Raw genomic sequence first — 27189 nt, 5'->3', positions numbered from 1 at the left:
AGAATGCTGGTAGCCAGGAACTGGGACTGCCTCTGTTTTATTTAAGCCTAATGCTATAACCAGTCCATTATTCCCTTATGCAGTGCTTTAGTGTTAGACTCTGCTGTCCCAAGAGCAGAATCTAACCTGTGACTTCAGGTGCATCAAATGTATGTTTCCGGAGAGGGAAAGTATTGCTAGGAATAAGAAAAGTGGAATTGGTGCTGGGAGACACCAGTAGGAATCAGGGGGCTTATGATTTGCAGAGTTTTTTAACACCAAACCAGTCCTTACCCTAAAAGGCCTTGTTCTCCTTCTTCATAGATTCCAGGTGCTCCAAGCATTCTTCGTAGACAGTCTTTAGCTCAAAATTTTCAGTTGTACGTTCCTCTTTGCATTTTTGTTGCCATTCTGCGAGCAACTTACCAAAGGCTCTCTGCTTCTTGTCCAGGGCAGCACAAGCAGCATTGACCTGGAAAGATAAAGCCAAGCATTCACCGGACACAAGTTTTCTTTACACTTCACTTCTCTGCCTGTGCTGCCAGCTAGTCACAGTTAAATTGGCAGCCACTGTAATGACTGGCAGAGCTTCTCTTGGTCACTCTGAATGGATGATTAAAATGTTTACGGGGCTTTCTTTCCTCACCGTTAGGAATTTAACAAGATCACCCAGTTCCCATCAGTGTGATAGTCTTCCTTGCTCCTGCGGTTATAATGATGCTGCTGTGGAGCAAATGTTTTCCACTTCAGATATTCCTTGTGCAGATGTGCTGTTAGTAATTGCCTGGGTTGATTAGTATGACTCTTTCTATTTCAAAGACAGTTCAGTTACAAACAAGATGTTATTCAAGACTATTTTGGACTGTGTTTAACTGCTTGTCATGAAGGGAAGGAATAAAGGTACATTTTTCTTCCCTAGGAGCTTTTAATCACAAATATTCTACATATCCTTATGATCCACACACGCGTTCAGATACCATGGTGACAAGCACACCACAGGAGCCATAGAATAAAGAACTGCTTCATTAAAGAAAGTGATGGTGAAACAGATTTTCAGCCCAGTAATGTAATGATGTATGTGGGATTTTCAGCTCTTGAGACCCTGTTCTAAAGCCGACTGCAGTCATTGGCAGATACCCAAGGACTTCAGTGGATTTGGAGCAGCCTTTGTGCCTATTTTGAGTAACATTTTTATTCAAACGCCCCACAGTTGCACTACTATTCATGCTCTTACACCAACATTAGCAAGAATAGAAATACTAATTTAATGAAGGAGCATTTGTTGCTAGTGTTTAAGCTGCATGTTGTTTAGATCTGCTTGGAGTGTGGTGGTTAATAACCAGTGGCCAACCCACTGGTACTGCAACACTGAAAAGTTCAAAGCAGGATATCATTATCCTTAAAAAGAAGATGAATACCTTGGCTTGCAGTAAAGGAGGGCTTTTGCTTTAGCTGTACTCTTGTTTCTGGAAGTCAGCTAATGAGCTTACCAGAAGCATGCTGTGTGCTCCTAGGAATTAGCTGCGGCTCTCATACGGGTTTTCTCTTGATGTGATAAATCTTACCCTTGCTTCTCATGGTCATACAGATTACTTGACGTTAAATAGAGAGATCTTAAAATATTAAGAAATAAGGGACCAGTCCAAAGCTGACCTGAGTTAACAGAAAGATTCCCGGGGCTTCCAATACCAGGTCTTAGGTCTTGCTGGGTCAGGCTTGTGCTGGATGCACTGTTGAATAGCCTCGATTTCTTGCCTTCTCAAGGTCAACAGTGAGGTCCTCCACTTCTTTCTGAAGTCTCTGCATAGTTTTCTCCATGTTGGCAACCCAGGCTTGGACTGATTCAGCTGTCTCCTCTGCTCCTTTGAGCCTCACAGCCAACTTTTTCCAGAGGGAGAGAGGGCAGAAATATCCCGGTGAGTAAGTAGTTCATGGAGTGAGGAGTGGTAGGAGTCAGGAGCCCTCATCTTGAGTACCATCACTGTTTTCACCAGTGAAAAGGTGAAAACCTGGCAGCAGACTCAGAAAAGGGACTGCAAAACCATTACTAGGATGTGGCTGGTTCATCCCCTCCACTGGTGGGGTATGGCATACTGGGCCACAGCTCAGCTCTTTATTACTGGGTTGTAACCCGGTGACAGACACTCCCACCTCCCATTAAAGTATCTGAAGGACTGGGATAGTGTCTCAGAGCAAAGGAGCTCCCTCCCTTGTGACTATCCCTGGGATTCAGTACAAAGTCATGCAGAGATGTACTACCTTATTCCATTTGTCTTAACTTGTTCAGGTGCATAGTGATGCCTTAACTTTTGTTGCTCTTAACGTGAAAGCATCTTTATGTTAGCTCTGTTAGAGAGACTGCTGCAAAGATTGGCTCAACTTCTAGCCTGTAATACCAGATCTCAAGGACCTGATTCTAAGCAATAGGGCTGCTGGAAGAGTAAAGTCCTTGTTGGAATAAAGAAAGGCTGTCCAAATCCAAACCTTTATCAGAAAGGATTGGTGTTGGTTTTCTGTTGTCAGTGTGTAAGTGTTAGGTCTGAATAGTCCCTGTTTATTATTGCAAGTATTATTTTCTTTCTCTTGGCTGGAGCTCTTTGCTTTCTCTCTGTCTTACGGAATTGAGTCCTAACAGATCACACCACTAAGCTGTGACTCAGCAGTCAAACTGAATAATGAGCCTGCTCTAAGTCCCATCCCAGATTCTCTGAAAGCCAAGTGCTCACTTGGTTTCTTCCAGCTCTTTAGTTCTTTCAGTGGCATCAGTTTTGTATTTAGTCCTACAGATTGTCACTTCAGTATTGAGTTTAGAGACCAGGCACTGCAGTTCAGCTTTGCTGTCCTCCTCTTCCTCCAACTACCCTTTCATTGAGTCCAAATCATGCTTGTTGTTGGCCAGACTCACTACAGCAGCAGCACAGGGCTCGGGACAGCACAGCTGTTACCATCAATCTGTCCTACTGGAAGCGTGAATGCACTGACCCCGCTCCCCGGAGCTGGAGTGTTGCACTTGAACAACCCAGTTCTGAACCAGCTAGAAACATCTCAAGCTTCAAAATACCTTCCTGGTCAGGAGCCAAGTTTCTGTTCTCTGTACCTGCTTTTTGCTGTACTGCAGTGAATTGAATTGAGTTCATACAACTGAAAACAGAACTTGGCTTGTCATCATGGCTGTTTTCTCTCAAACAGTGTTTCAAAAGAATTATGACAGTAAACCCATTTGGTGATTGTTCTGAACACACAGGCAATTCTTGCCAGACTTTTGATATACAGGTGCAGCACTAGAATTACTCTTTGGAGATAAGCAGAAATTTCCAAGACAGATGTGTCAGACAGACCTGAAATGCTGGTATATTTTGAGCCAAACTTGTGGGATCTATGCAAATAAACTGCTGTACAATCCACTGAATGGACAGTGGGCTGAGAATCAAGAGGTGTGCGTTCTGCTCTTCACTGCTGATTCATTGCAGATTCTGTATCTTATTTTCATATCCATGCTCATGCCCCCTTCCCCCCACTGCTTCCAAGATCAACTGGTGACAAGCCCAGAGATTAATTTGGATGAGAAAGTTTTCCTTTGTGAGGAAACAAAAGATTTGTTACTCTGCAGTGGACAGCATGCAAAAAAGCAGGCACTACATTTCCCAATACCTCTGTAGGCAGTTGGTGGTCCCCAGTACCATCAGCCCTTCATCCAGCTGCCTCTTGAAGTCATCTGCTTGCGAGGCAAGAGAAATCTTCATGTAGACAATCTGGTTAAGCCTGCTCCGAGCTTCCTTGTGCTCCCGACTCAGCTGGCTGTTTTCGTCTGTGGGAAAAGTGCATAACGAAGCAGGAGAGGAACTAATTCAATCTGACTGGAGAGAAAGAAAAGCAAAGGCTGGAAGGATTGGGCAGATTTGCTAGAGGAGACAGGGCAAGGCTGCCAGGGTTAAACGAAATGTAGGGGAAGAGGAGGATCAGAGTGAGGTAACATTGCACAAAGCTGTCAAGGAATTTACCTTGGAGCCTGATGGCATTAATTTCAGCTTGGCTCTTCTCCACCTCAGCCAGCTGGGCATTGGCTTCAGACAGGTTATCTTCCAGCTTGTGAACAAGAGCGTCTGAATTAATCTGTGAGAGGGAAGTCGGTCATATGATGCTGAGTAAGGCTTGAAGGGCCAAAATATCCTCCCTCTCTTGCAAACTCAAGTTTATTCCAATTGGTTGTATTTATAACAGGATTACTGTAATAGCCCGGGAGAGCGGAGAGTGTCCGGATCTTTAGTGAGGGGGATGCCCGCTTCATCAGCTGGGGCGGGCAGCGTTCGCACCACCTGCAGACAGCTGCTTGCTGGTGTGGGTTATCTTCTGCTGTGGAGGGCTGAATTCTGCCTTGCACTGACGGCTGCACCCGTGGCTGCATTGGTAGTTTGTTGAGGAATTCCCTCCTGGCCTCTCACCTTGGATTTCTGCAGGAATTCCATGCTTGCACTCTGTTTTCGTGACCTATTTGTTTGTCTGCAGCTTCCCTTTGACTCTGAGGATGCTCCAGGAGCTCTGCCATCTGCAGCTATGTGCTTCCTGGGCAGGGTAGAGCCTGTGGCCTTGATTTGCCGGGCTTCCTCCTCCAGCTCCAGGATCAGCTCCAGCAGCCCAGCTTCCCGCTTGCAGTTCTATTAGATCTGAGAAGGGGCCAAGTGGGTGTTGTCAGCTGGGATCTGGCAGCCCTGGAGTCTCGGTAAGGCCCTCGGGGATGCTTTATAAGAAAGGCTTCTGGAAGCTTTTTATTTAGCCTTAATAGTCTCTTTATTTGGGACAGATCCCATCTTTGGTATTTATCCATTAGAAGGTCAGTGGCTTGTCTCTTCCAGGAAGATTAACCATCTCTAGGCCTCCTTGCTAAAGCTCAGAGTAATTCTTTGGACTGCAGGCATTGTATTTTTCCTTGCAAAACAATAGAAAATACAACTAACAGTCTTGCTTCCTCTTTTTACTGTATGCTTCTGAATTAGCAACTTTCTAATGAATCTCTGATCACCTTCCACTCCAACTCTATAGGAATAACAAAGCTCGCAGTGAATTTCTTGGAGCCTCGGTGCTTTACCCCTTCCAAGGTCTGCAGGGTGAGGAGAAGGTTGGGTAAGGTCTGCAGGATCTCGCCCGCTTACGAGCTCAGAGAAGCTGCTGAAGAGGCTTTTTCTTTGGAGAGTCCCAGTGATGTTTGTCGTTCTCTGAGCAGAGACAAGATGCTCCGACATTGGGAATGTGTTTTACCTGAGCAGTTGTTGCAACACCAGCTTCTTCCAGGCAATCTTCCTTGTTTCTCCACCTAGTGGGAAAGAGGGGAAGAAATTCTTATTCCATGCCAAAGAGCCTTTGTAATTTAGAAGCATAACCATTTTGGAAAGAACGGTAGCAAGTGCGAGGGCATAATCAGAGAGGGAAGAGGAATTCCCCGGTGCTGTGCTCTGCTTTAACTCACGTTGCTGCTTTTTGTGTCACTGGACAAGTTCTTTTACTTCGTGTTTTCCCACCTGTGCAAGGTGTCTAACACTGACCTATCTCCTGATATGGTTGAGAATTAATTAGCTAGCATTTCTAAAGTGAACTGAAATGGAAATGTTTCTTATTATTGATGCTATCAATTTGTATTAGTCATTAGACTGTGTTCAGAGCATTCTATTAAAATATAACCTTTTTGGGGACTGAATTATCTTCAGGCTTTTCCATTGTTAATGAATCTGATTATATATTTAACAACCACATCTTGGCAATTTACGAAAGATTTATTAGAGTAGATCCACCCATCACTACAGAACTGTAAAAAGTGGATAGGGTGATTTGATGGCTGAAACACGGGACAGAGAAATCCCTGTTTTCCCAACCTGCTGCTCTCCTGCTCTGTGGAGGACTGCCCTATCCGTAACTGGCTTCCTCAGAGGTTGCTATGAAAGGAGTAGCATGTTCAATTTATAACGGTGAGTTTGCTTGGGCTAAAACTAGAGTTCAAGATTGTTGTCCATCTTACTACTCTTTCATGAGGAATTTTGGGTTTTTAATTAGTAGTTTAACGTCTTTAGGTCTTTTCAGAGGTGTAATCACTCCCCTGGGGAGTTTTTCCCTCCTTGGATAATGTTACCTGTGTTCTTAGAGCATGCTCGGCTTCTAGTTCTTCTTCCAACTCTTCAATATATGGGCCTGGAGGGTGCACACAAACACAGCAGTGGCTATGAGCAAGAAATGTGAGAGAAATCTGTGGAAATACAAACAAGAATTGTAATTTCTTCACTCCCTTTTCCGTATGTCTGTCAGCTCTACTGGATTTTTTTTTTCCCTGGGAGAGATCTACTGGGAATACTCAGCCAACAAAGCAGGAAAGACCTGGCGAGGTGTCTCAGCAGACAGCTGATGTTATCTGCAGCATTGTTACCTCCCTGTATCATGTTGGAATTGGGCCTTCAGGAATATAATCAAGCTGATTTGGTTACTTGAGGGAAAGAGAGGCTTATTTGTAGAAATAGCTGCAGTCTAGGTTTGTGGGTCATTTTTTTTTTTTGTTAAAACGCTGAGTTTTGGGCACTGAAATATGTTGGATGACAGAAATATTTGAATTCAGAATGGTAACACTGTGCATCCTGTGAGCTGTGGCTTCATTTCTGGTTTTATTTACCGCCTTTCCTTCTATGGTGAGAGGGAGAATGCCTTCCAGGAGCCTTTGGCATTAATGTGAGTGAAGAGATCTATCGGCTGTGTTTGCTGGCTGCCTGCAAAGAGAAGAGGGGGTGCCTGTAGCACATCACCTTTCTTCAGGCCATAGCAGCATGGCAGGACATCTGCAGTGAGCATACCGTTTCCCAGACTTCAAAGAAAGCGGAGTGTACAGTGAGTGGATAATATACAAGGCAAGCTGCATCTCAGAGCTGGCTGAGCTATTGATTCACTGGAAGCTAAAAAGACAAATGTTTGCAAGCTGAGGGGCTTCACAAGCTCATAGAGAAGTAGTCGGAACCTGCTGCAGAAAAAAAAAAAAGTCAAAATCTACCTGAGGAAAAATAAATACTAGATCTCAGCTGGTTCTATTATTTAAGGGTTTGAAGAGTGATAGGCTCCAGACTCCATTTTAACAGGGTAGGTTTAAAAGGGCTGTATTAATCTTTTATGCCAATTAAGTCTTATCAAAAAGATAAAGCTGCGCAAGCAGGCTACTGCCGGGTAAGGAAAGGAAGGATGTTACAGCAAATGAGTTAAGCCAAATAAGTGTTTCTGCGATGCAGTGAACACGTTAATCTTTGTTGAAAGCGGGTTGAGATCTAGTGTCCTGTCTCCTTGGTAGAACTGGAAGGGCACTTAAGTCCCTTTTTCCTTTGTGGAAGCTGCTCCTTACCCCATTATTAACTAGTCCGCAAGTAAAGGCACAAGCACCCCAGGAAGTTGAATTGTCTGTTTGCAGCTCAGAAGAACTAACACCAGCACTTAATTTTTCTTCTGTCACTTAAGCGTCCCAGTAGCCTTGCTCTGAAGCACAAGCATCTTGTACTCCCCGTGGAGCACTGTGTTAGAATTTGAATTAGCAAAGCTTGCCAGTATTTATTAATGATTGTACACATTGCCTTAGCTACTTAGCTCTTTAACTAGGTAAATTAGTGGTTTGGATAATATAGAGTTCCCAATATAGAGTTGGGAAGTTAATTTCAAAGGGGAGGTTTTTCAGAGAAATGCTGGCAGACCCATCACTAAAGCAGTCAATAGTGACACTAAAATAAAGTTCTAATTTGTGATAATATTTTGCATTTCTAAACCAGTTTTTATCTGGGGATCATAAGGCCTTACATAAACATGAATCATTTAAGCCTCATAACTTCCCGGTGATTATACACTTTTTATATGTGGGTGAGCGTGGAAGATGAATTACAAATATCAGACAATGAGTCAGAGAAAGACACAGGAAACAAAATCCGGTATTTCTGATTCTGCTTGCATGATCTACTGAACCGTACTTCTGCTTGTCATTAGGTTAATACTGAAGAGATCAGGCTATGACGCTGGATTTTCCCGGTGACTTTACGATCAAGTGACTTTTCAGGTATAGCTAATGCTGTCAGAGCTATGATGTAGCACAACTGCACCCAGTAGGATCCTGTACCCTGGGAAATTCTGTTACAATTGACACTTCTTTACAACCTCTTTCAAGTTTGGCTCATTTAATCTCATTGAGGTTAGCAATTGTCATTTTGAGGTCACTCTCTGCTTTACGATGGGCCTTTTCCACCTTGCCATGGATCATCTTTTCTTGTTCCCACTTGTCCTCCAGCAAGTTGAAAAAAGTGGAATCAGTGTGAAAAAGAGCTTTGTAACATACATACAGGTGATGTTTATCAGAAGGGTCCAAGATACCAAAAGCAGATCGAAGAGGGCCATCTAAAATACAGACCATGGCAACTGCACCTCACCTCATGCATCTGAGTGGTAGGTTTGCTATTCTTGGTTGGGTGGTTCACCTTGTTCTCCTCACATTGCAGTTTTCTAGGAAGGGAGAGACCAAGACTAGTGCACAGAGTTGGGTGAGAAACTAACTCAGCCTGAAAACCCAAAGAATAGATTCATCTGAGATGCCTCCCGAAAGCAGTATGCGCTTCACGTGTGTATTTTCAATAGGCCCAGAGGAATCTGGTCCAGCATTGACTCTTACGGAAGAATCCTGCTCGCCCTCAGCAATTCATGTAGCTCTTTCGGGCAGTGGCACAAGTTGGCAACACTTCACTGTGCTGCCATGAGTTAATACCTAGAAAAACCCTTCCTGTTTGTGCAGCAAACTGTGGTCTCGCAGTATTTAAGCAAGCAGACAGTGTTGTTTTTTTTCCTTTCCCCAGACTGGGAGAATGAGAATGGGAGAAAGTAAAGAAAAATGGAGCAGTTATTTCTGCCTGATGAACTTCCTCCAAAGCCCTCTTCTCCTTTTGGAATTTAGTGACTGAGTCATTCTGAGCAGAGAGATCTGAAGTCAGAGTTCAGACTCTGTGGTCTAATGCCTGGAGACAGGAAAGGGAACATCATGCAGGTTTTGTGGATCGCACAAGCCGTTAGCAGCATCGGGACAAAATGTCACTGGAAGCTTATATTCCTTTAGAAGGGATCTGAGATTCAGTTAATAAATTCTGAGACATATGAGGCATCTGTGAGTTTAACATCCTGTGGATGTTAACACAGACTTCAGAAGAAGCAGCAGACAGCCACATGGCTGCTACAGTACTGATTTAAAACTTCTCCAATTGCATTAAATCAAAAACAGTTCAGGTGCAGGAGAGGGAAAAGTATTCTCCAAAGCTAGGTGGAAAGGAGTTACGTGGCTGTGGAGGGGAGCATTTTATAAGTAGAGGCTGGCCAATATTGCCATGTAAAAGTGGGTATAATTAATAAAGAATGTAGAGGAGATGCAGATGTCTTTAGGGACATTTCTAGGGATCCCTAGAAATTGGTGTGAAATGAGTATTACTATGGGGTAGAAGGGTGAAGTGTAGAATTAAATCCATCCCAGGTTATATGAGATGCTGGAAGACAATATAAGAAACTCTGGGGATGATCAGCTGAGTGAATCTGAGCATCTTACAGGGTGCTCTGACTGGAGGAGCTGTAATGGATGTTGGGGTTCATTTCCCTGAAGAATGAGACAGAAAAAACCCTCTCTGTCATGCTTCATGCCTGCTTTTCCTTCTGAGTTTTAGTCAAGGTAGTCTCCAGCCCTTCCAAGAGACATTTCAGATCCCTGAGCTGATCCTCCAGGATCCGCTTGCTGGCACTTAATGTCAGCTCCTTCATATCCAGGATCTGTCTCTTTTGGGCCAGGTGCCCCTCAGCATCCAACAAGTTCTCTTGTTCCTAATGAAGGCATGAGAACCCAGTGTTAATACAATGAACGGCTGCTACAATCCTGTCTCTTACAGCAGGAAACTTCCATTAGCAAGAAGTGCAAGATTTTGCCTCTTGTGCAGAGTTTATTAAGATTCCTTTAACATACCTGTTGATCTGAATCTCCGTGACTCAGGCCATAGCTTCTTAAAGTTAAGCATCAAAAAATCTGTTTGTTTATACACGTACAGGTCCTTAAAGAAGAGTTTACATTGTAAAAAGATGCCACCCTGACGGGCTGTAGATCATGCTGTGCAACAGTGGTTGACAAGGAAGAGAACTAGGGACTTGTGACAAGAGCTCCTTTGCTTTACCCATGAGGCCTCTCAGTCTCCTCTGTTTTCTAAGGACTTAACTTTATTTAAGATACAGTCAGGCTGTCTGTGAATCTCATGCATCATCCCCATATGCTCTTTATTCATTCCATATTCTGAAAAGGAGCCTCTTATGAGTCATTTGAGAAAGATGATGCCCTGCCTAAGCGAATATGAAGCCTTTAACCACTGATAACACTCAGCCTGCAGTTGGATGGGGAGGTCATTCTTCTCCTCGCTGAGGGTCCCTGTCTGCTCCTCTGCTCTTTTGCGGGTTTTGTGGGGTCCCGAGTCTTTGACATGATGCTTCTCAGCTCCAGTTCCTTCTGTTACTTTTTCTTCTTCTGTTGGGCCACATTCAGCAAAGGCTTCACCTGAAAGTAAGGAGTTCAAGCAATGAGGTTCCCCAAACAAGCCTTTTCTATTATAATGGTCCCTGAAAGCCCTGAGGTGGTCCTTTTATTATCAGATCCTGGTGGTTTTTGCATACCAGTGGGAGACCTGGTGTTTCCTGAAATGCCTGTTTAGTGCAGAGAGTTTCATATCTATAGTGTGACTAATACCACTCCTAGAAAAGGTTGTTCTGGTGCACAGTAGCAGATCTGCGTGCCAGCATAGAAATCAGGACTGCATTCCAGATTCTGAACTGATATAAATGCAGAATGATTCTTATAATGCTCTTGATTCGTACCAATCCAAATGGGACCAGAATCCTTTGAAAGCTCTTTCTTTCTAAGGCTATGGAAGTTCATTTGGTTTGCACTGGAGTTGGGAAGGTATGTCCCCAGGTAAAAAGGCAGATTTTGTTTCACCTACGTGTGGAAGATTGACTTTAACATAGTTTTGTTTTACTTAAGCTTGAGTGTCTTGGTCAACACTTTCTTTCCTCTCTTACCAGAAAACCAACTGAATTATCCATCCTGGGACTAATTGAAGAGAGTCCGAGCTGGAACTGCCCCTCCGTGGTGACAATGTGGTCCTGCTTGAGAGAAGTGAACTAAGCAGCTTTATTTCGGCTTTTAAATGTTAATGACTAGTGAAATCTTGTAGTCCCGTGCTCATAACCTCACCACCTCTCTAGATGCTCTTTTGAGAAGTGGGAAGTCCAGGTCTTGAATTTGTAAGACACTCTCTTTCCACTCCCTGGAGGAAGCAGGCTTAGACTCAGATTTCAGGACTTTCTCTGTTTACTAACTTTTCTGACATTGATTTGGAAGGAAATCATTCAGGCCCCTTGCCCTATTAATAATTAACAGGAGTGCCACTGGCTTTCCCAGTGTCTTTACTTAAGTGAACATGGCCATTATATTTTTTTTCTCCCAGCCCTTATCTTTCCTGCCCAGACATCCCAAGGTTCTCAGTGCCTGTAATTGCCACTGTTTAATTCTGCAGATGAGGACAACCTCAGAGTACTTTCCTCAGCCTACCATACAATTTCCACCCTCCCCAGAAAAGCAGCTGCAGAAACTTCTGGACATTCCTCTGCATTGCCATCAGGTCTAGCCTGCAGCAAACAGAACGTGTGTGGCTTAGAAACAATTCTGTTTCCAGGTGCTGTATGTAGGGGGACTCAAAGTGTTCACTCTCAATTGTACGCAGCAGAATGCTGGAGTCAATATGTAGTCCTGGTCAAATGGAGTAGACCTTGATGCCCCACAATTTTTTAGCATGCAAGAAGAGCCATAGCAGCTTTCTGACATAGGAAAAGGGACAACAGCATTGAATTTGTTTAAAAAATTGTAGAAGAGCCAAATACTGCTGGAAATATACAAATAAAAATATACAAATATAGAAATAAACTGTAAGTTAATTGAAAGGGTGTTTTTTGCCTTCCATCTTTCCTCTCCTTTCAGTGACAATGAAAAATTGTCTCAGTGACAATGAAAGAATAATAGTAGTAATTTTGTGGCTGTTGTCTTTAAAAGTAACATCAGGGACAGTGTCTGGCCCACCTAAACTCCATCCATAAGATGAAATTTAAGGCTAGAATAGTCTGGAGAAGCGATGAATATTGTGTAATTATTATAAAAGTTGGGAAATGCAGATTTTAGGTTCATGCCAAGAACGGAATACTCCCTTTTGCATGGCTGTTACAATAGCTACTTTCATTATGTTATGACAAAAACATATATGCACAATTAATGATATATGCTGCCAATATTAGACAGCTACAACAGTCTCTCTCCATTTTCCTTTCCAGTCTTAAATTGGATAAATGATCAGTTAGTAGGATTTTTGCCTGACTAAGGAATAGTAAAGAGCAAGTGAGATTTATTGCATAGCTTAAGGTGCACTTCATTTGCATTATATTAACTGTACTGTCTGATTAAAAGTCAGTTTGGGGGAGCATGTGTAAGAGAGAACATTACATGCATGAGGAAGTGGGTTGCTGTAGAAACTCTAACTCTGCAGCTATATCTACACCAAAGGCATGCTGAGTCATAACTGCCAGCAATTTATTTAGCTCAATTTGGTAGGAGTAAACAGGACCTCATTATATCCAATTCTGTTCTTTCTCTCCCCCAGGTCAGCAGAGCAAAGCAGCAACTTTGATACCTTCTTATTGTCCACAGACCCTGGAGGGATTATGCCGGGATTCAGCCTTTGGTATCTAAAATGAGAAAGACAGGTATAATGATATAAGAGCTACATTTAGCGGTAGTGCAGAAAGGCTAATCGCTGCTTAAGATCTTCTCTGGTTTAGCTTCCTGGCCCCACGGGCATGGACTGAAATACGAGTGGTAAGGAAGATTGTGGACATTTCTATCCATCTGTGAAAAGTGGAAGTTCTCGGAGTGGGACGCAGAAGTGTTAGAAGTAGGCATTCATACCCACTCCCTCTGATTCCTTACGGACAAACCACTGCACAGGATGCACACCTCCGTCATCTGAAAGTGGAAGATGTGCATTCATAGTGTTGGAATTCAAACAACATGAGTAACTGCCTATTCATAGCAGATTTGTTTGCCGTTTTCCAACTGCTTTCCATTACTTGCCCTTCCACTTTATTATATGTCATAGGTAAAAACTTAGGTTGCTCTTCCTCTCTGCGATTCACTGTTTCTGCGGTTGATACTGAAAAAAAAAAAGGGTTGCAGGAGGCAATGCAGCCTAATGAATAATAGTGCCAATTTGTCTAGTTCCAGGTTGTGTATTTCCTAATTCTTCATGCTTCTCTCACAAAATTAGAGGTTTATTAGACATCCTGTCTCTAGCCCTGGCGCTTGGAAGCATCTTTCAGACTAACATTCCCTTGAAGGGGTACAAGGTAGTCTGTGAAGCGATGACCCAACTTCTTTCATTCCTGAATAAAGATCTGTTTTTCCACCAGCCACGGCTTGTGCTGGAGCCACGGTGTGGCTTTGCCTGAGGATTCCTCTGCAGTGCTGCAGACTCTTTCAGATCTGTGTTGGTAAAATGAGGGTAACGCCATTATCCAGCCTTAGGCAAGGTTGAAGATGAACTAGGGAGACTGAGCTGCTGCTGGAATACAAAGGCATTGATGGCAGTTTAAATACAAAGGCACAGATGATCGCTTACCCTGCAGAAGTTGGAGGCAGTCACAAAAAAGGACCCTTTTTCCTGCCACCAGCTAAAATCAATATTATTGCACAGAATATGGGAGATGCGATGCTCTTGAAAAGGAATCACACTGCAGTAGTATATTGGAGCCTCCAACATAAATCTGCCTTGACTGACTGAAGTTAACAGATCAGTGCTGTCTGGATAAACTACCAACCAAATAAAAATATGCATCATTTTACCTGCATTGTGCTTTGGTTTAGAGGTTGTTCTTTTGTTGTTTAGTACCCTAAAGAAATCCTCAAGCCAGAAGTGAACATCATCCTTGGAAAAGAAGAGAAGCTGCATTCACAGTATGTTGGCATTCACAATTTTTTGCACTCTAAGTTGGTCTCCTCTCACTTACGCTGGTGCTGCTTTGCCAGTTTAGCGTAGGCTGAGATGGAGTTGCAGATGCAGGAAGTAGAAATAAGATCCCACCCTATTTGATAGCTCGAAATCTGACAAGCAGTTTCCTAAACTGTTTCCCGTTCACCTTTCAGCTGCAGAGTCCTGGGCTGATGACAATCCCAGTAGGCAGCAAGTTTTTCTGGTTGATGGAAACCTGACATTTGTCTGGGCAGCAGAAGGCCGCTGACTGCCAGGAGGGGATTATGTAGCTCGTCATTAAGCCGGGCCTGCGCTCACGCTTCCATCTGTGCGAGCGTGTTTCTGTGGCAGCCCTCGGTAGTGCCTTCACGAGCAAAGTGAACACGGTGTGTGCCGGCTGCCTCTCGGTACTGGAGGGGTGGAATTTTCAAGGGCAGAACTAGATTGTCTTTCGGCACGGAAGAGAAGTCTGCGGAGGCAGACACAGGCTGTCACCTGGATGAAGAGAGTGCTATAATGACAGCCTTAATCCTTTCCAGGAAAGAATGATGGGGAAGCACTGGGCACCAGAACCGATGACATTTGCTTGCCAACACGTTGAGCTGACAGTATTGATTGTACCGCATAACATTCACCCTCCCTGCAGCCTCCTCCTCTTTAAAAAGGACCCAGAGCAGGGGCAGTGCTGGATTTCGGGAGCAAGCCCACCACTGCTTCATTCAGGGCATCGTCGTTCTTCTCTTACCACCCTGTGATACCGTGTCACACATGGAAAGGAGCAGGGGAGAAAAGGCCTGCCCAGTTCAGGTACAATGAGAAAATAGCCCAGCAGCAGGGCATGAGAAAGCAGATTTCTGATTGTTAACCTGTGTAGAGAGAGGGAGAAATCCTCCGTGGGTGCAGGGAAAGGAAACGAGTAAATGCTGGCACGGGAATAGCATTAATGCACTCCCTGGAGCCTCGGGACTCACGAGGGGCCCTTACCATGGAAAGCCCATTTGCCCTGAATAAAGGATTCTGCAGAACTGCCAACGGAAAGGATGTTGTGGAGAGATTATATTTTTACCTTTTAGGCTCCTACTTGGTTACGCTGACAGAGGGGACAATGTGGCTTATAGACTGGTATAACCGAGTACAATCAGAACATATTTTGGCACAGTCAAAATGTCACATTCAAAAACCTGCTCGGTAGCAAAGAAAGGAAATAGTTGCTGAGTGTAAAAAAGATAGAGCAAAGGGCCTGTGAGTCATGCTCTGATCGTGTTCTGTCAGTATGTCTGTGCAGTGGAGTATATGAATAACTGGTGGAGTTTGATAATATGCTTAAATACTGTTCCCGCTGGTAGGCATTAGCATGGCTGCTTGACAGCACAGCAGAGAGGCAAGTCACATACACCAGGAAAGACTCGACAAGCTGCAGCGAACTGCAGGACTCTGGCTCTTCCAGCAACATGTAAGCAACAGAAGCAAAAATTAATTTAATCCTTTGGCTGATGTGCCTTTTGGGTAGCTTTCCTATGGGTTTGTGTTACTAGAAACAAGCGTGGGCTTGAGTTTTTGGGTTTCTTTTCCTTTTCAGAATATCTATAAGGATTATATTTTTAATGGAGGCCAGTGGCAACATGTTGAAGATTCTGTGTACGTTAAAATGCTCAGCTGTTGCATCACTGGTCAGACATTTGCACAATCAGTGTTTTCAATTAATTGTTACTGGAAATTATTTCTGAGATGCACGTTTCTGAGCCACTCTCTGGCTGCAGTACTTCTTTAGGGCAACAGGGCCACATTAATTTGCACCAACAAAGTACTTTTTTCCAATGCTCTTGTGCGTTAAAACCCATGGAAGTTGGATGTGATCTCTTCATACAGAGGACTTGCCTCGTGTCTGCCCTCGCTCAGTGCGTATGCCAGCTTTCTCGGGGTTGGAGACAGGGCTGTGGCAGAAGCAGCCCTGGTCCGCACTTGCTGTGCCAACCTAGTGGTTTTTACAGATGGCAGCCTTCACTGACCATCAGTGGCCTTGGGGAACATGCACACACTGGCCAAATCCCTGGTCCTGGCAGTGTAGCCTAAGAGAGACTTTCTGCTCCAGCTCGTTCCCTGCTTTCACCCTGGGCCTGGTGATGGCCCTGTGGAGCTTTCCAGAGTTCAGACCCATGAGCTGAGCAACTTTGTCAGTTGGAGGGAAGAAGATGACCATGTTAACCTCAGTGAAAGGATGAAAATTGCTCATCATCCCTATCCCCTTGCTGTGTACTCGGAAACATGGTTCCAGACTCTGTCTTCAGGGGCAGGGCAGCTCTCCAGAAGGAGAGAAGGGCAGAAGGTCTCAGCTTTGTCCCTTCACACACACACCCCCCATCCAGCAGAGCTCGCTGTATGGAGCCGAGGCAATAACACACACCTCAAACAAGGTGTTACAGCAACTGCTCCGTGTCTGGGCTCCCATATGCTCTGGGAGGCATGTGCCAGTTTGCTCCACCGTTGGTTCCAAAAACACCTGCAAAGCAGGGCTGCTCCACAAAGAAGGATCAAGTCCTCAGCTGACAGCTCAGCCATCTGGTTCAGCCTGCTGCCCTGTGGCAGCTGTGAATGCCAGCTCTGACTCTCAATAGCACATCTGTTCATTTAAAAAAAAAAACAAACAAAAAACAAAAAATCAGTGTGTTTTTTAAGGTCATTTTATATTCCCTGGGAACGAGCGTCTGGTTTTAGCAGCTTTTTCAGTCTTAGCGAACTGGCTGAGCTCGTAGCGTATTGGCTTCGTCCTGGTTTGCTGTCACCAGGCGTGAGACCTCAACCTGCCACCGTGTTGTCCACCTCTGCCTGCTCCTCTCTTGGCTTCTGCTTGAACTTCACAGCGCCCAAGTGCACGATACCCCTCGTCAGCTTGGAAACACAGATCCTCTCTTCTGGACTGGAGCCCAGGACATCAAAGGCCACCTGGCAGAAGGGGTACAAACCCACACAAGGGAATTCTTAATCTGCACCATAAGCTGGAAGCCAGCCCGTAGTGCTAAACATCTAAAATCATTTTCCAGCCCATTGAAATTTGACCAGCCAGGTCCCTTCAGACTGGCGTGGGACAGGGTAGCTTAGTGTTGCTGTAAACCAGCCCTCTGCTTTTCTTTCGTACACTGATTTATGCCAGCTAAGAACCATGTGCTTTGACAGCAGTTGTTCTAAGTGTCTCCGATACCACGAGCAAAATGCATCGGGGATATCAGCTCATTCCACTCTTCACCACGCTTTTTAAAATCAGCAGGACGTGAGCAGCAACATCCCCTTGTAGCAATTATCCCACCTCCCAGGCGGCAGAGCTATGGAGGATGCGCAGCTCTGCAGGGAACACGGTGCTTTGCTCTCTCAACGTGCCCGGAGAAGGGAGAGCGCACGACTCGGAGCACACCAAGAGAACTTCGCAGCCCTGATTTGGGACTGCCTGTTGTAGAGGCTGTGAAAATCATATCTGCTTTGTACAAAAGGCTTGTTCCCAATGTACAAATCCTGGAAGCTATAAAATACCAACAGCTGCTGGAAGGGGCACTGTAAGTTCAGCAGCTGGAGACTGTTTGATCTCTCTGTAGCTCAAGTCCTGCTTGTAATAATAGTCTCGGGAGCCAACAGACATTACCAATAAGCTCTTTTCAGTAACAGATACTCTTCAAAATGATATTAAAAAGGAAAACGTGTGTCAAAACCAGACAAAGGGTCAAGTCTTCTTCTCCCAAAAAGGTGCTCCTTGAGATTACATATGTATGCGAGATGAACAGGTTTTAACCCATGGTCTCTGCTACGGCTTTCAGATCTGTCAGTTTTCAGGCTTCAAACAAACCCTATACTAGCTCGTTTGAAGTCCTGCAAACCCCAGGCCATTGAATGTTAACCAGAAACTCCTCCGTCAAGCTCATTTGCTCTGGAGCACATCTTTTACATTTAGCTTTCAGCTCACAAACAATTGGAAGAAATCTTTAGGTTATCCCTAGCTGCTCTTTCAGTAGCTTAATTATCCTCAGGTTGAAGAAGCCGAATTTCATTCCTAGGGGAAACTCAGGCTGGGGCAGCAGCATCCTGTTTTCTGTATTTTCAATTTCACTGATGTTCTTCCTTATTTCAGTAAGAAAGTGATTCTTCCCCATCTTCCGCGTTATCTGCTGTGATCGCACCTCGATGCACCCGGTGGTAATGATTAGGACTGGGCACAAGAAGCAGTTTCTGCAGCAAGAGACAGACCAAGAGGTGATTACACCAATTGCCATCAGTACAATCAAACATGAGCTTTTTGACTGGACACTGAGGGTTCTTCTCCCTCAGGTTTCAATATCTGAGCACGTTTTGAGTGCATCACTTCAGAAAAAAGCCTGTTATGGGATGAGTTGCTTAGACTACCTAGGAGATTTTGACAACAGCCGTGTCAAAGTAAGTGGGATTGAACACCCAAACCTTTTCAGCACTATTGAAAAACTTGTCCTGGCTGTCTTTCCTGTCCTGAGGAGACGTAAGCAATTGACGTGAAGCAGCTCAACACTTCAGTTTGAAAATTATCATTTTTACCTTAGTGGCAGCCCTGCTGGATCAAGCGGGACCTTCCCATGCATTGATCAAGATAAGGGAAGACAGCTTTCTTTTCTCACCCTGGCCTGCCTAAGGAAAAGTCACTTGCAATCCTCTTCTTCCTGGATAATTAGTAACAAACCCCCACTGCAGAGAACCTATTTCAATCTCCAGCCAAGTACAGTTCTGGTGAGTAGGTTTCTTATTCTAGAAAGAGCGGATTGAGCACGGATGTGTGCGTTAAAGGGAGTGAGTAACACACACAAAGTGCCGTACCAGTAAGTTCGAGTTTCTTCTTGGAGAGAATCTGATGGAAGATACGATAACATCTGTCAGCTGCTTCCTGGGAAGCGACATGTGACTTCTCCAGACCTGGAATTCTAAAGGAAACACATCCAGGTGTAGGAAGCAGCTGGAGATTGAAAAATCATGGCTCTGTGGATGTCAGTGAGAATTTTGCTTTTAATACCAGCGAAACCGTCATTTCACCAATTATGTCCTTTGGAAGTCCTGTGAGTGCAGCAAGAACCACAGTATCTTTCAGAGATACTGTCAGAGCATGCTTTTAAGCTTCACAACATTCCTCCTGGCACAAGTTTTAGTGCAGCTGTTTTGGCAGGTAGTGAAATGGAGGCAAAAGATGCCATGAATTGTCCAGTTATGTCAGTGCTGGGTTCAGGAACAGATCTCCAGACTAACTCATTGTACTTCTAAGCATCCTCTGAATTGCCAGTGCATGCTTTGTAAGATTGACCTGTGAAACATGTCCTTATACTGCCCTTTCCTTCCGAGAAGAGCTCTGGAAAATATATTTTGTACTTTGTAGTCACTCTGTCCATACTTTCTGTCAGGCACTAATGTGCTCGGTTTGGCTTCTGGTCTCCACAAAAACCGTCCTCCTCTAGATCTCATTGTATCAATTCATTCAGCTGCACCAAATCACCAGATCTCGCTGGAAGTCCTGGCTGGGCATTTTTCCTCCTTGCCTCTCAGCTGAAGTCTTCTGTCCATATAGCTCTGCTGGTGAACGGCATCATGTGAGTTCTTCAGACAAATTTGGGTTGACTCAAACAACCTTTATTGCCAATTTTAGTTAGTCCGGGTGACTTTGGGGAGCACTCATACAATCCCTGCTGCCAGCAGAGCTTCAGTGAGGGTGCAGAAGGACCTTGAGCCGGTGCTGCTGCTTGCAGAGTGAAGATCTGTCCATGCCCTTGCTCTCCAGACCAGGCTGGCAGAAGATGCAACCTGCCAGTAAACAACCTGAGACTTGCCTTGGCCCATTGTCTGGAGAGGCAAATCCAACATACGGTCTCTGGGTGTGATGCAAATCTGGGATGAGTTGAAAGTAGGAGGGATGCAGACAATCCCACATTAAAGAATAACCCGTCCATATGTTTCCTCTCTCTTTTTTCTGTGTGCTAAAGGGCTTTAGTCAGGAAACATGGTGGGGTCTTTTTACCTTGAGAGCTGGGATTTGTGGTTCTCAATTTAGTCTTGGATGCACGTGTGCAAACAGGGAACAATGCACCTTCCCTGGACAGCTATTTTTAGGGTCTTGGTTGCAAGACAATTATACCGTTGTAGTGACGAATGTGAGTAATGGTTGCAATATAATTGTAGAATGAAAAGTGCACAGCTTTTGGGGGAGGCATTGTGTCTTTTATGTGTTCACACAGAGTCTCATAGGCAACTAAAGAAATAAGAAATTTCTCATCTGAAGCACGTAACTTCACTGCAGAAGTGGGGGCAGATCTGGGGTTCATTTACAGCAGAGCGGATCCCTCAAGTTAACAGAATTTATTTCAGACCTGCACGTGTCTGATGTAATCAGAACGGGGTCCGTTCGACACAAGAAAAAATCCAAAAGCAAAATTAATATGAAGAACTACGCGCGTAGTTACAGCTCTCAGTGTTAGCCCCAGCCAGCTTCCCTGTGCTACCAGAGTGAATTCAGATAAATTTGCCCTAGATGAGAAAATAAAAGATGAGTCTGTTAATCAAGATTGCAATATCTGTAAGAAAACAGAAAGTAGCTGAGAGGTTCTGAGCATTCATCAGGGACAGACAGCATTGCCTGTAGGGGCAAATTTGCAAGTCAGTGAGAGGAAATTTAATCTTTTCAAAGATCAGATCTATAAAAAACCTCTTTCTTCTTGGATTCTGTATTAGAGCTTAAAGAAATCCTCCTTTCTCTGCAGCATATGGCAGAAGTATGTAGTGCACACAACCAGAGGAATGAGACTTCAGTTGAAAAGCCCAATGTTTTACATTTTCACTGACAATTTCAAAATTAAAAATAATTTGCAAAAACTGAAAGCAGAAGTTTACTGCTTTGCAGAAGTAAACAGTTGAAAGGGCATGGATTTGGGGTTGATGAAAACTGTTTTTTTCTTTTGACATATAAAAATACGAAGTCAAAACAATATCAACTGACAAACTTAGTTCAAGAAAATGGGAACCAATAATGCTTCCCGTGAAATGTTAGTAAATATAAACTATCTGTAGTGCTGGAGAAAGCATTTTAAAATAATTTTTGTTTCTTCTGAGGGAACATCTTTGTATGACCTACCAATGACCTATTAGTGAAGGGCTGGTACTTCCAAAACGGGAGGAATTTTTCTTCCTCGTAGTTTTAGGATTATCAAGGGTCTCCAGCACAGGATTCGCCTGGATTATGTGATCTTCCAGGGATTCCTACACAAAAATAAAAGAAGGTAAAAGTCAGCATCGGCAGGATGCTCAACACTGAAGACTTGGGCTTTGAGCACAACTACTCCTCACCATGCAAAGCAACCCAGTAAATACATTTTCTGGCAGCTCCCACAGAAAGCTGAGTTACTGCTGTGAGCAGTAATTCCTCTCCAGGTTCAGTCCTACCAAAGGCTCTCCACAGAGGTCCAGCCTGGTGGATTTGGGGCAGGCAGGAGTCTGGCTGATCTCCCCATTTCCAAGAAGCAACACCAAATGCAAAGTGCAATGCAGTTTTCAGTGCTTACAACTTTGGTCTTCCAGAGAAGAGTTTTTGGGATGTGCCAGGATTGAGAGACCCACGGGGGAATGGTAGGGCAAGGCTGGGATCTGCAGGCAGAAGGTTAGGAAAGAGGAGTAAGGTTTGTTGCTTGTAGGAAGAGGAAGGTTATTCCAAGGATAGAGGGCAGCAAAAGACAGGCTAGGAATGTGTGTAGGGTAGGGACAGCCTCGGGGGGAGAAGTTGTGGAGGAGGAAACAGGCACAGAGGTACAAGCTGGGACATGACAGTCCGGAGCTCTGGTGGTGAGGAAGCTGGAAGGAGAAATAGGAAGCCACCGAAGGAATCCCACATGGCTAGAATAACAGGATTTTTGCTGCAAGGCCAAATGTAGCTGCTATTTATGTCTTTAAATCCTGAATTGTTTTACTGACCCCCATAGTAGAGTCAGAGGGAGAGGAAAAGAGAAAGAGAGAAGAGAAACCACTGCTCTCAGCCTTAGAAGCTGCAATGCCTCTGCATGGTGAAGCAGCCATTAGCATGGAGAGCTTCTTTCTATTTGCTATGAAACAAACTTCTTTGCTATCATGAGAGAAAAGACCAGGTCTCACTCCCTGATTATTGATGCTTCTGTCTCTTTTATTATTTGGACAACTTGCTCTTCAGAATGTTTTACCCAGATAAACCACTTTTTACTGTGTTTTGTTTTTGCAGGTGGCAGGAAATAAAGCGCTGGGAAATCCCACCTGGCCGAGGATCCCTGAGGCTGCTCTACAGCACTGTTCTCTCAAGAATCTCCATGCTCTCTGCAAACACTGTGATTATTCCTCCCACTGCTGTTTATTTCAGTTTCCAGACCACCTGCAAGCCCCCAGAGCTCAGTGTGAGGGTAGATTCGTTGCAGCCACAGATCAATATCACACTGTTTTATGAATGGGAAAAAAAGAAATGCAGGGAATTCATTTGAAGACAGGGAAGAGGAAAGCAGAGCACTGAAATGTCCTGGTGCTTTGCCATTTGCTTTTAACGAGTGACAGACAGGCAGGAAAAAGGGGCTTGGACACGAGCTGACATTGGAAGATTTAAATCACACCCACCCACCCAGTTTACAGCAGCACAGGCTGGCCTTCTGAGTCAGGACCAGTTCCTGTCCTGCCATTACCCCATGCTGCTTTGTTTCTTCCCCTCTGCCCTTTCAAGTCATAGATCCTCACATGGGTGTACTGCTGACACAGGTTGTCCAGGACACTGGCCTTGTTCAGGAAGTTCATGTTTGCCATGTCATCAATCTGGGTTGAACTTGGGTGAGTTCATCGTCCACTGTTCCATCCATCTGCTGGACATTCTTCATGATGATGATCTGCAGTGTTGGGGAACAGAAAGTAAGTGGTGTTACCCTAGGTAGGTCTCCATGGACCACATGGGAAGATGCTCTCTCGGACATGCTTCCACTTCAAGTCTTGTTCTAGCTGCCACTGCCCTGGCTGGTGGCCTCAGAAAAGGAATCCCACAAGTCAACTGACCCACAGAGCAAAACAGGTCTGGACTCTGACGTGGTTGCATTTGTCTGGGGGCATCAGGCTACTGCTTCCCTGTTGAACCCATAAAGGAGAGCTTAGCTGTTGATTACCATCGTCACCGTGACTTTGTCATCCTTTTCAGACTGGATCTCCCCAGCAAGGAAGCCCTCTTTCTCATCCTTCACCCAGCAGGATGTCTTGATGTTATAGAGCTTGTTCATGGCCTCAGTTTTCTCTTTCTCAGGAGAAGCCAGGAACTGCGTGGGGTCAGCATCATCCACACACCCTTCCTTATAAGCATCAGACATCTAAGCAGAAGGTAAAACTAGAAGGAAAGGAGAAGGCGAACAGTGCTTCCCACATTGCTGAGAAAGCAGAGATTGAAGAAGCCTGGAGTTTCCTGTGGTGCTGTCCTCTTTATACCAACAATACCTTCCAGTTCAATAAGAACCTGCAGCAGAAGGAACAGGCAAGACAACTTCCCAAACCTGGGTGGTAGTTCCTAAGAGGGGCAAGGAAACAAGGGCTTAACTGGTGAGAAACAGGAAGAATATTTCCACTTTCTCTTCAGCCTTCCTTGTTGTCCAGTGCCAGGCCACTGGGAACCTGCCTATGCCTGAGAAAGGGGGCCTTTCTCCCATCTTTTGTTCCTGAAAACTCTAAGACCCTAAAGCTCAATTCTGGCCAGGGCAGTTCTTGGATGGGGGGTGCCAGTGGGATTTCGGGAGCACTGAGGGCATTGGTGGCTTTCTGTGATTCCCAGAGAAATCCATAAAGTAGCTGTAGGTCAAAGCAACTACAGCGCTTCTCACCCCCTCCCTGGGGTAAGGCAGCCCCCGTGCAGGTGCCTCCTGTGCAGTGTGGGCATAGACCCTCTTAGCGTGAGAGGCCACAGAAAAGCACAAAATAGCACAAACGCAGGCACAGCTGTAAAAAGGGTTCAGAGGAACCTGAAAGGGAGGACCTGGTTCGTCAGCTCCTGTCCTCAACCATCAAAACCCACCAGGGTAATGGAGGAGAGTCCATGGCACATCCACTTCACATGCCCCTTGGTGGTTTTCACCCTTGTCACAACCTGAGACCATACCTGTGGCAAAGCCATTCCACAGGAGGGAGCAGGAGAGTTCAAGGACATGACTCATGTCACAGGGCTTTGCATTTTTTGGGACCTGTTTCATCTTGGGAGCAGACTATGTCCCGCACTCCAGGCAGTCTTCCTTCCCCCACCCACACATCTGAACTAGCTTTAGTGTTGTCAAGGCAACAGTCAAACTGCTGATGGTGAGTAGTCTTTGTCAGTGTCCAGCTACCTAAAGACGTGCCTACAATACCTGCTCGACTTGTTGCTCCCTGCAGAGGCAAAGCTGATTTCATCACTGCCGTGCGTTACTGAGATTAAAGGGAACACGGGCTGTGCTGCGGCTTTGTTTCGCTGTGCGGACACACTGCCCAGGCCAAGGGCTGTTCTCCTTTCCACCTCTGCAGCCCCTGTGATGACAGCCCCAAGCAATGCTTTGTGCCAGCCCGGTGAGTCACAGTCTGCACAGGAGGCAGAGGAGTCCGTCTGGGGTAAGAGGAAGATGCCCCCGGGGTGGGTGGGGGACTCTTTGCCAGCAGGGTCTGGTTTTCGAGGCTGCTGCTTGGGCTTGGCTCTGCTTAGAGACGGTGACGGCGCTGGCCCTTCTGCTGATCTCATTTTCTCCACCATCCTCCTGAAAACCTTGGTGGTCTAAAAATATTCACGTGCAAGGGCTCCAAGGCAGCAGCTCTGCACCTTTGGAAACTGGTTTTAGGGCTCAAGAAGATCCTGGCTTAACGCTATCAATCGCAATCTGCTGCTCTGGGATGAATGTCACCCATAAAGTGGGAAGGAGAAGCTTTCCTCTCAATTTCCAATTCTGATCAGGCAGAGATAAGGAACTGTAACAGCTCAGCAGCCATTTCCCCCCTCAATCTATATACTTAAATCTAGAGACTTGCTGGTTCTAGATGGCCATATTTGCAATATATTTTGAGGAATTGAGTCTATGGCCCCTTTCCACAGAAGGCTCAGGACTACACTGTGTCTGTCACCTCTGTGAAGTCCACCAACTTGCATGGTCTCTGCAACAGATCAATGAAATGTTAAACCAAACACCTACAGCAGATAAATGCACGTGACTGGAAAAACTTCAGAGTTTCTTGGGTGCAGGTCTCAGATTTTTATGGAACTTTAGATTCTTTATGCTTCACCATCCTTTTACAGCTGGGGAAACTGAGGCACAGCATGACAACAACTTAAATCAATTTAAATCAGTCCAGTCTTTGGCAGATAAAGTACCTGCAAAAAGTCTGTTTTATTCTGGCCTTAAGTCAGTAGGAGTGACTGGTGCTTAGCTCCTCTAAGGGCAGCCCTCAGCTGTGTTGTTAGGTACCCAGAGACAATATATGTTCTTAAAAGCTTAGGCATAAATGCAGTCCCAAAGGCCCTAGGTCAAGGAAGTGGTAAGGCCATGCCAACAACTGGGGGCGAGTTAAAATTCTGACATTTCATTTCCCCAAAATTACATAGAATTTAATAAACTTAAGGTTAAAATACCAGTGAGTTCAAGTGTACCAGTTATAAAAAAAAACCCACAGTGAATATAGATCCAGATGGGCTTCATATACACCCGCAGGCACTGTGCTCTTCTCTTTCTGCCCCGTGGAGGTATGAGGTCCCTGCTGACCTCCACCCCACACCTCTTCCCAGCAGTTACACACAGCAAGTACCCACCAGGCTAAACCTGTGATCCTGGAAGATGTGATGTGACAAGGGCTCGTTCGGAGCTGCCCAAAGGGCCTGAGCCAACACTTTGGTTTTAAAAGAGACAAGACATTCCTTATCCATAAGTTCAGCAGCCTGTAACGCTGGGAGCCTGGTTGGGAAAGCCTTGGTCCCTCAGGAGAGATCAGATAATGCTTTTGTTTCGTGGGGATTTCTCCTCGTCTTTCCTCTCCTTATAGGGTGGTTTATGAACTCGGCTGCTGGAGTACAGGGACAAGAAGCTGAAATAGAAAGGCCATCTCATGAAGCCTTCATTCAAAGTCACATCTTTGGCTGCGCCCTTCTTGCCAAGGTGGACTGGCGGATTTCATCGGTGAGAGGAGCTGACCTGTGCCAGACAAAGCGAATCCATGCAGGAGCAGCCATAGAACCATAGAATTGTCAAGGTTGGAAGGGGCATTTAAGATCATCTAGTCCAACCATTAACCTAACTGATAAAAAAACATCACTAAACCGTGTCACTAAGCACTATGTCAACCCGTCTTTTAAATACCTCCAGGGATGGTGCCTCAACCACTTCCCTGGGCAGCCCCTTCCAATGTTTAATAACCCTTTCAGTGTAAAAATTTTTCCTAATATCCAATCTGAACCTCCCTTGGCGCAACTTGAGGCTATTTCTTCTTGTCCTATCGTCTGTTCCTTGGGAGAAGAGACCGACCCCCCCTGGCTACACCCTCCTTTCAGGGAGTTGGAGAGAGCGAGAAGGTCTCCCCTCAGCCTCCAGTTCTCCAGGCTGAACACCCCCAGCTCCCTCAGCCGCTCCTCACAAGACTTATTCTCCAGACCCCTCACCAGTTTCATTGCCCTTCTCTGGACCTGCTCCAGCACCTCACCATGTTGGTGATGGGATTAGAGTTTCATTTTAAAATAATTCCTACGCCCCACGTTTATGATGACTAAATTCTTTGGGTTTGCTACAAGCAGAGCGGATAAAGGCTGTTGTTGTGTTACAGCCTGGCTTGTTTCAGTCCCTCAGAGGATGTGAACTGCCCTGAAACAACTGCTTCTGTATCAGCTTTAAGTATTTCTCTGCTATCTTTGCCTCAGCTGGAGCGTCTGGGATGCGGTTACTCTGCAGCTATTGCCATTGTGGGTGTTTCGGGTGAATACGCTTGGGATAGAGTTTCCAAACAGGAAGATTCAGATAAACAGCCGCTTTGAGGTGAAAATTAGAGAGTTCATGTTAACACCCACCTCTTGAATTTGTAACTGACTATTCACCCTGAAAATCTGACTCTAAGAACTCGGCATGTTCCGTCAGGAGCA

At 45.1% G+C, this 27189-nt stretch overlaps 1 protein-coding gene across 1 annotated transcript; it reads right to left on the bottom strand.

The window, feature by feature from the left end:
- Positions 1-274: 274 nt before the first annotated feature.
- MYH16 (myosin heavy chain 16) lies at positions 275-23425 on the bottom strand. Its single transcript, XM_074158735.1, is given in 18 exon segments — positions 275-451; positions 1735-1867; positions 2706-2902; positions 3660-3787; positions 3981-4092; positions 4422-4634; positions 5236-5290; positions 6810-6820; positions 8105-8273; positions 8413-8482; positions 8873-8990; positions 9661-9838; positions 10384-10444; positions 10447-10555; positions 11595-11685; positions 21199-21323; positions 22812-22886; positions 23228-23425. Coding segments are annotated over 18 exon segments (2220 nt in total).
- Positions 23426-27189: the final 3764 nt, after the last annotated feature.

This window comes from Numenius arquata, chromosome 14, assembly GCF_964106895.1.
Source record: "Numenius arquata chromosome 14, bNumArq3.hap1.1, whole genome shotgun sequence".
Classification (NCBI taxonomy): domain Eukaryota; kingdom Metazoa; phylum Chordata; class Aves; order Charadriiformes; family Scolopacidae; genus Numenius; species Numenius arquata.
This window is presented reverse-complemented; position numbering and strand designations above follow the sequence as displayed.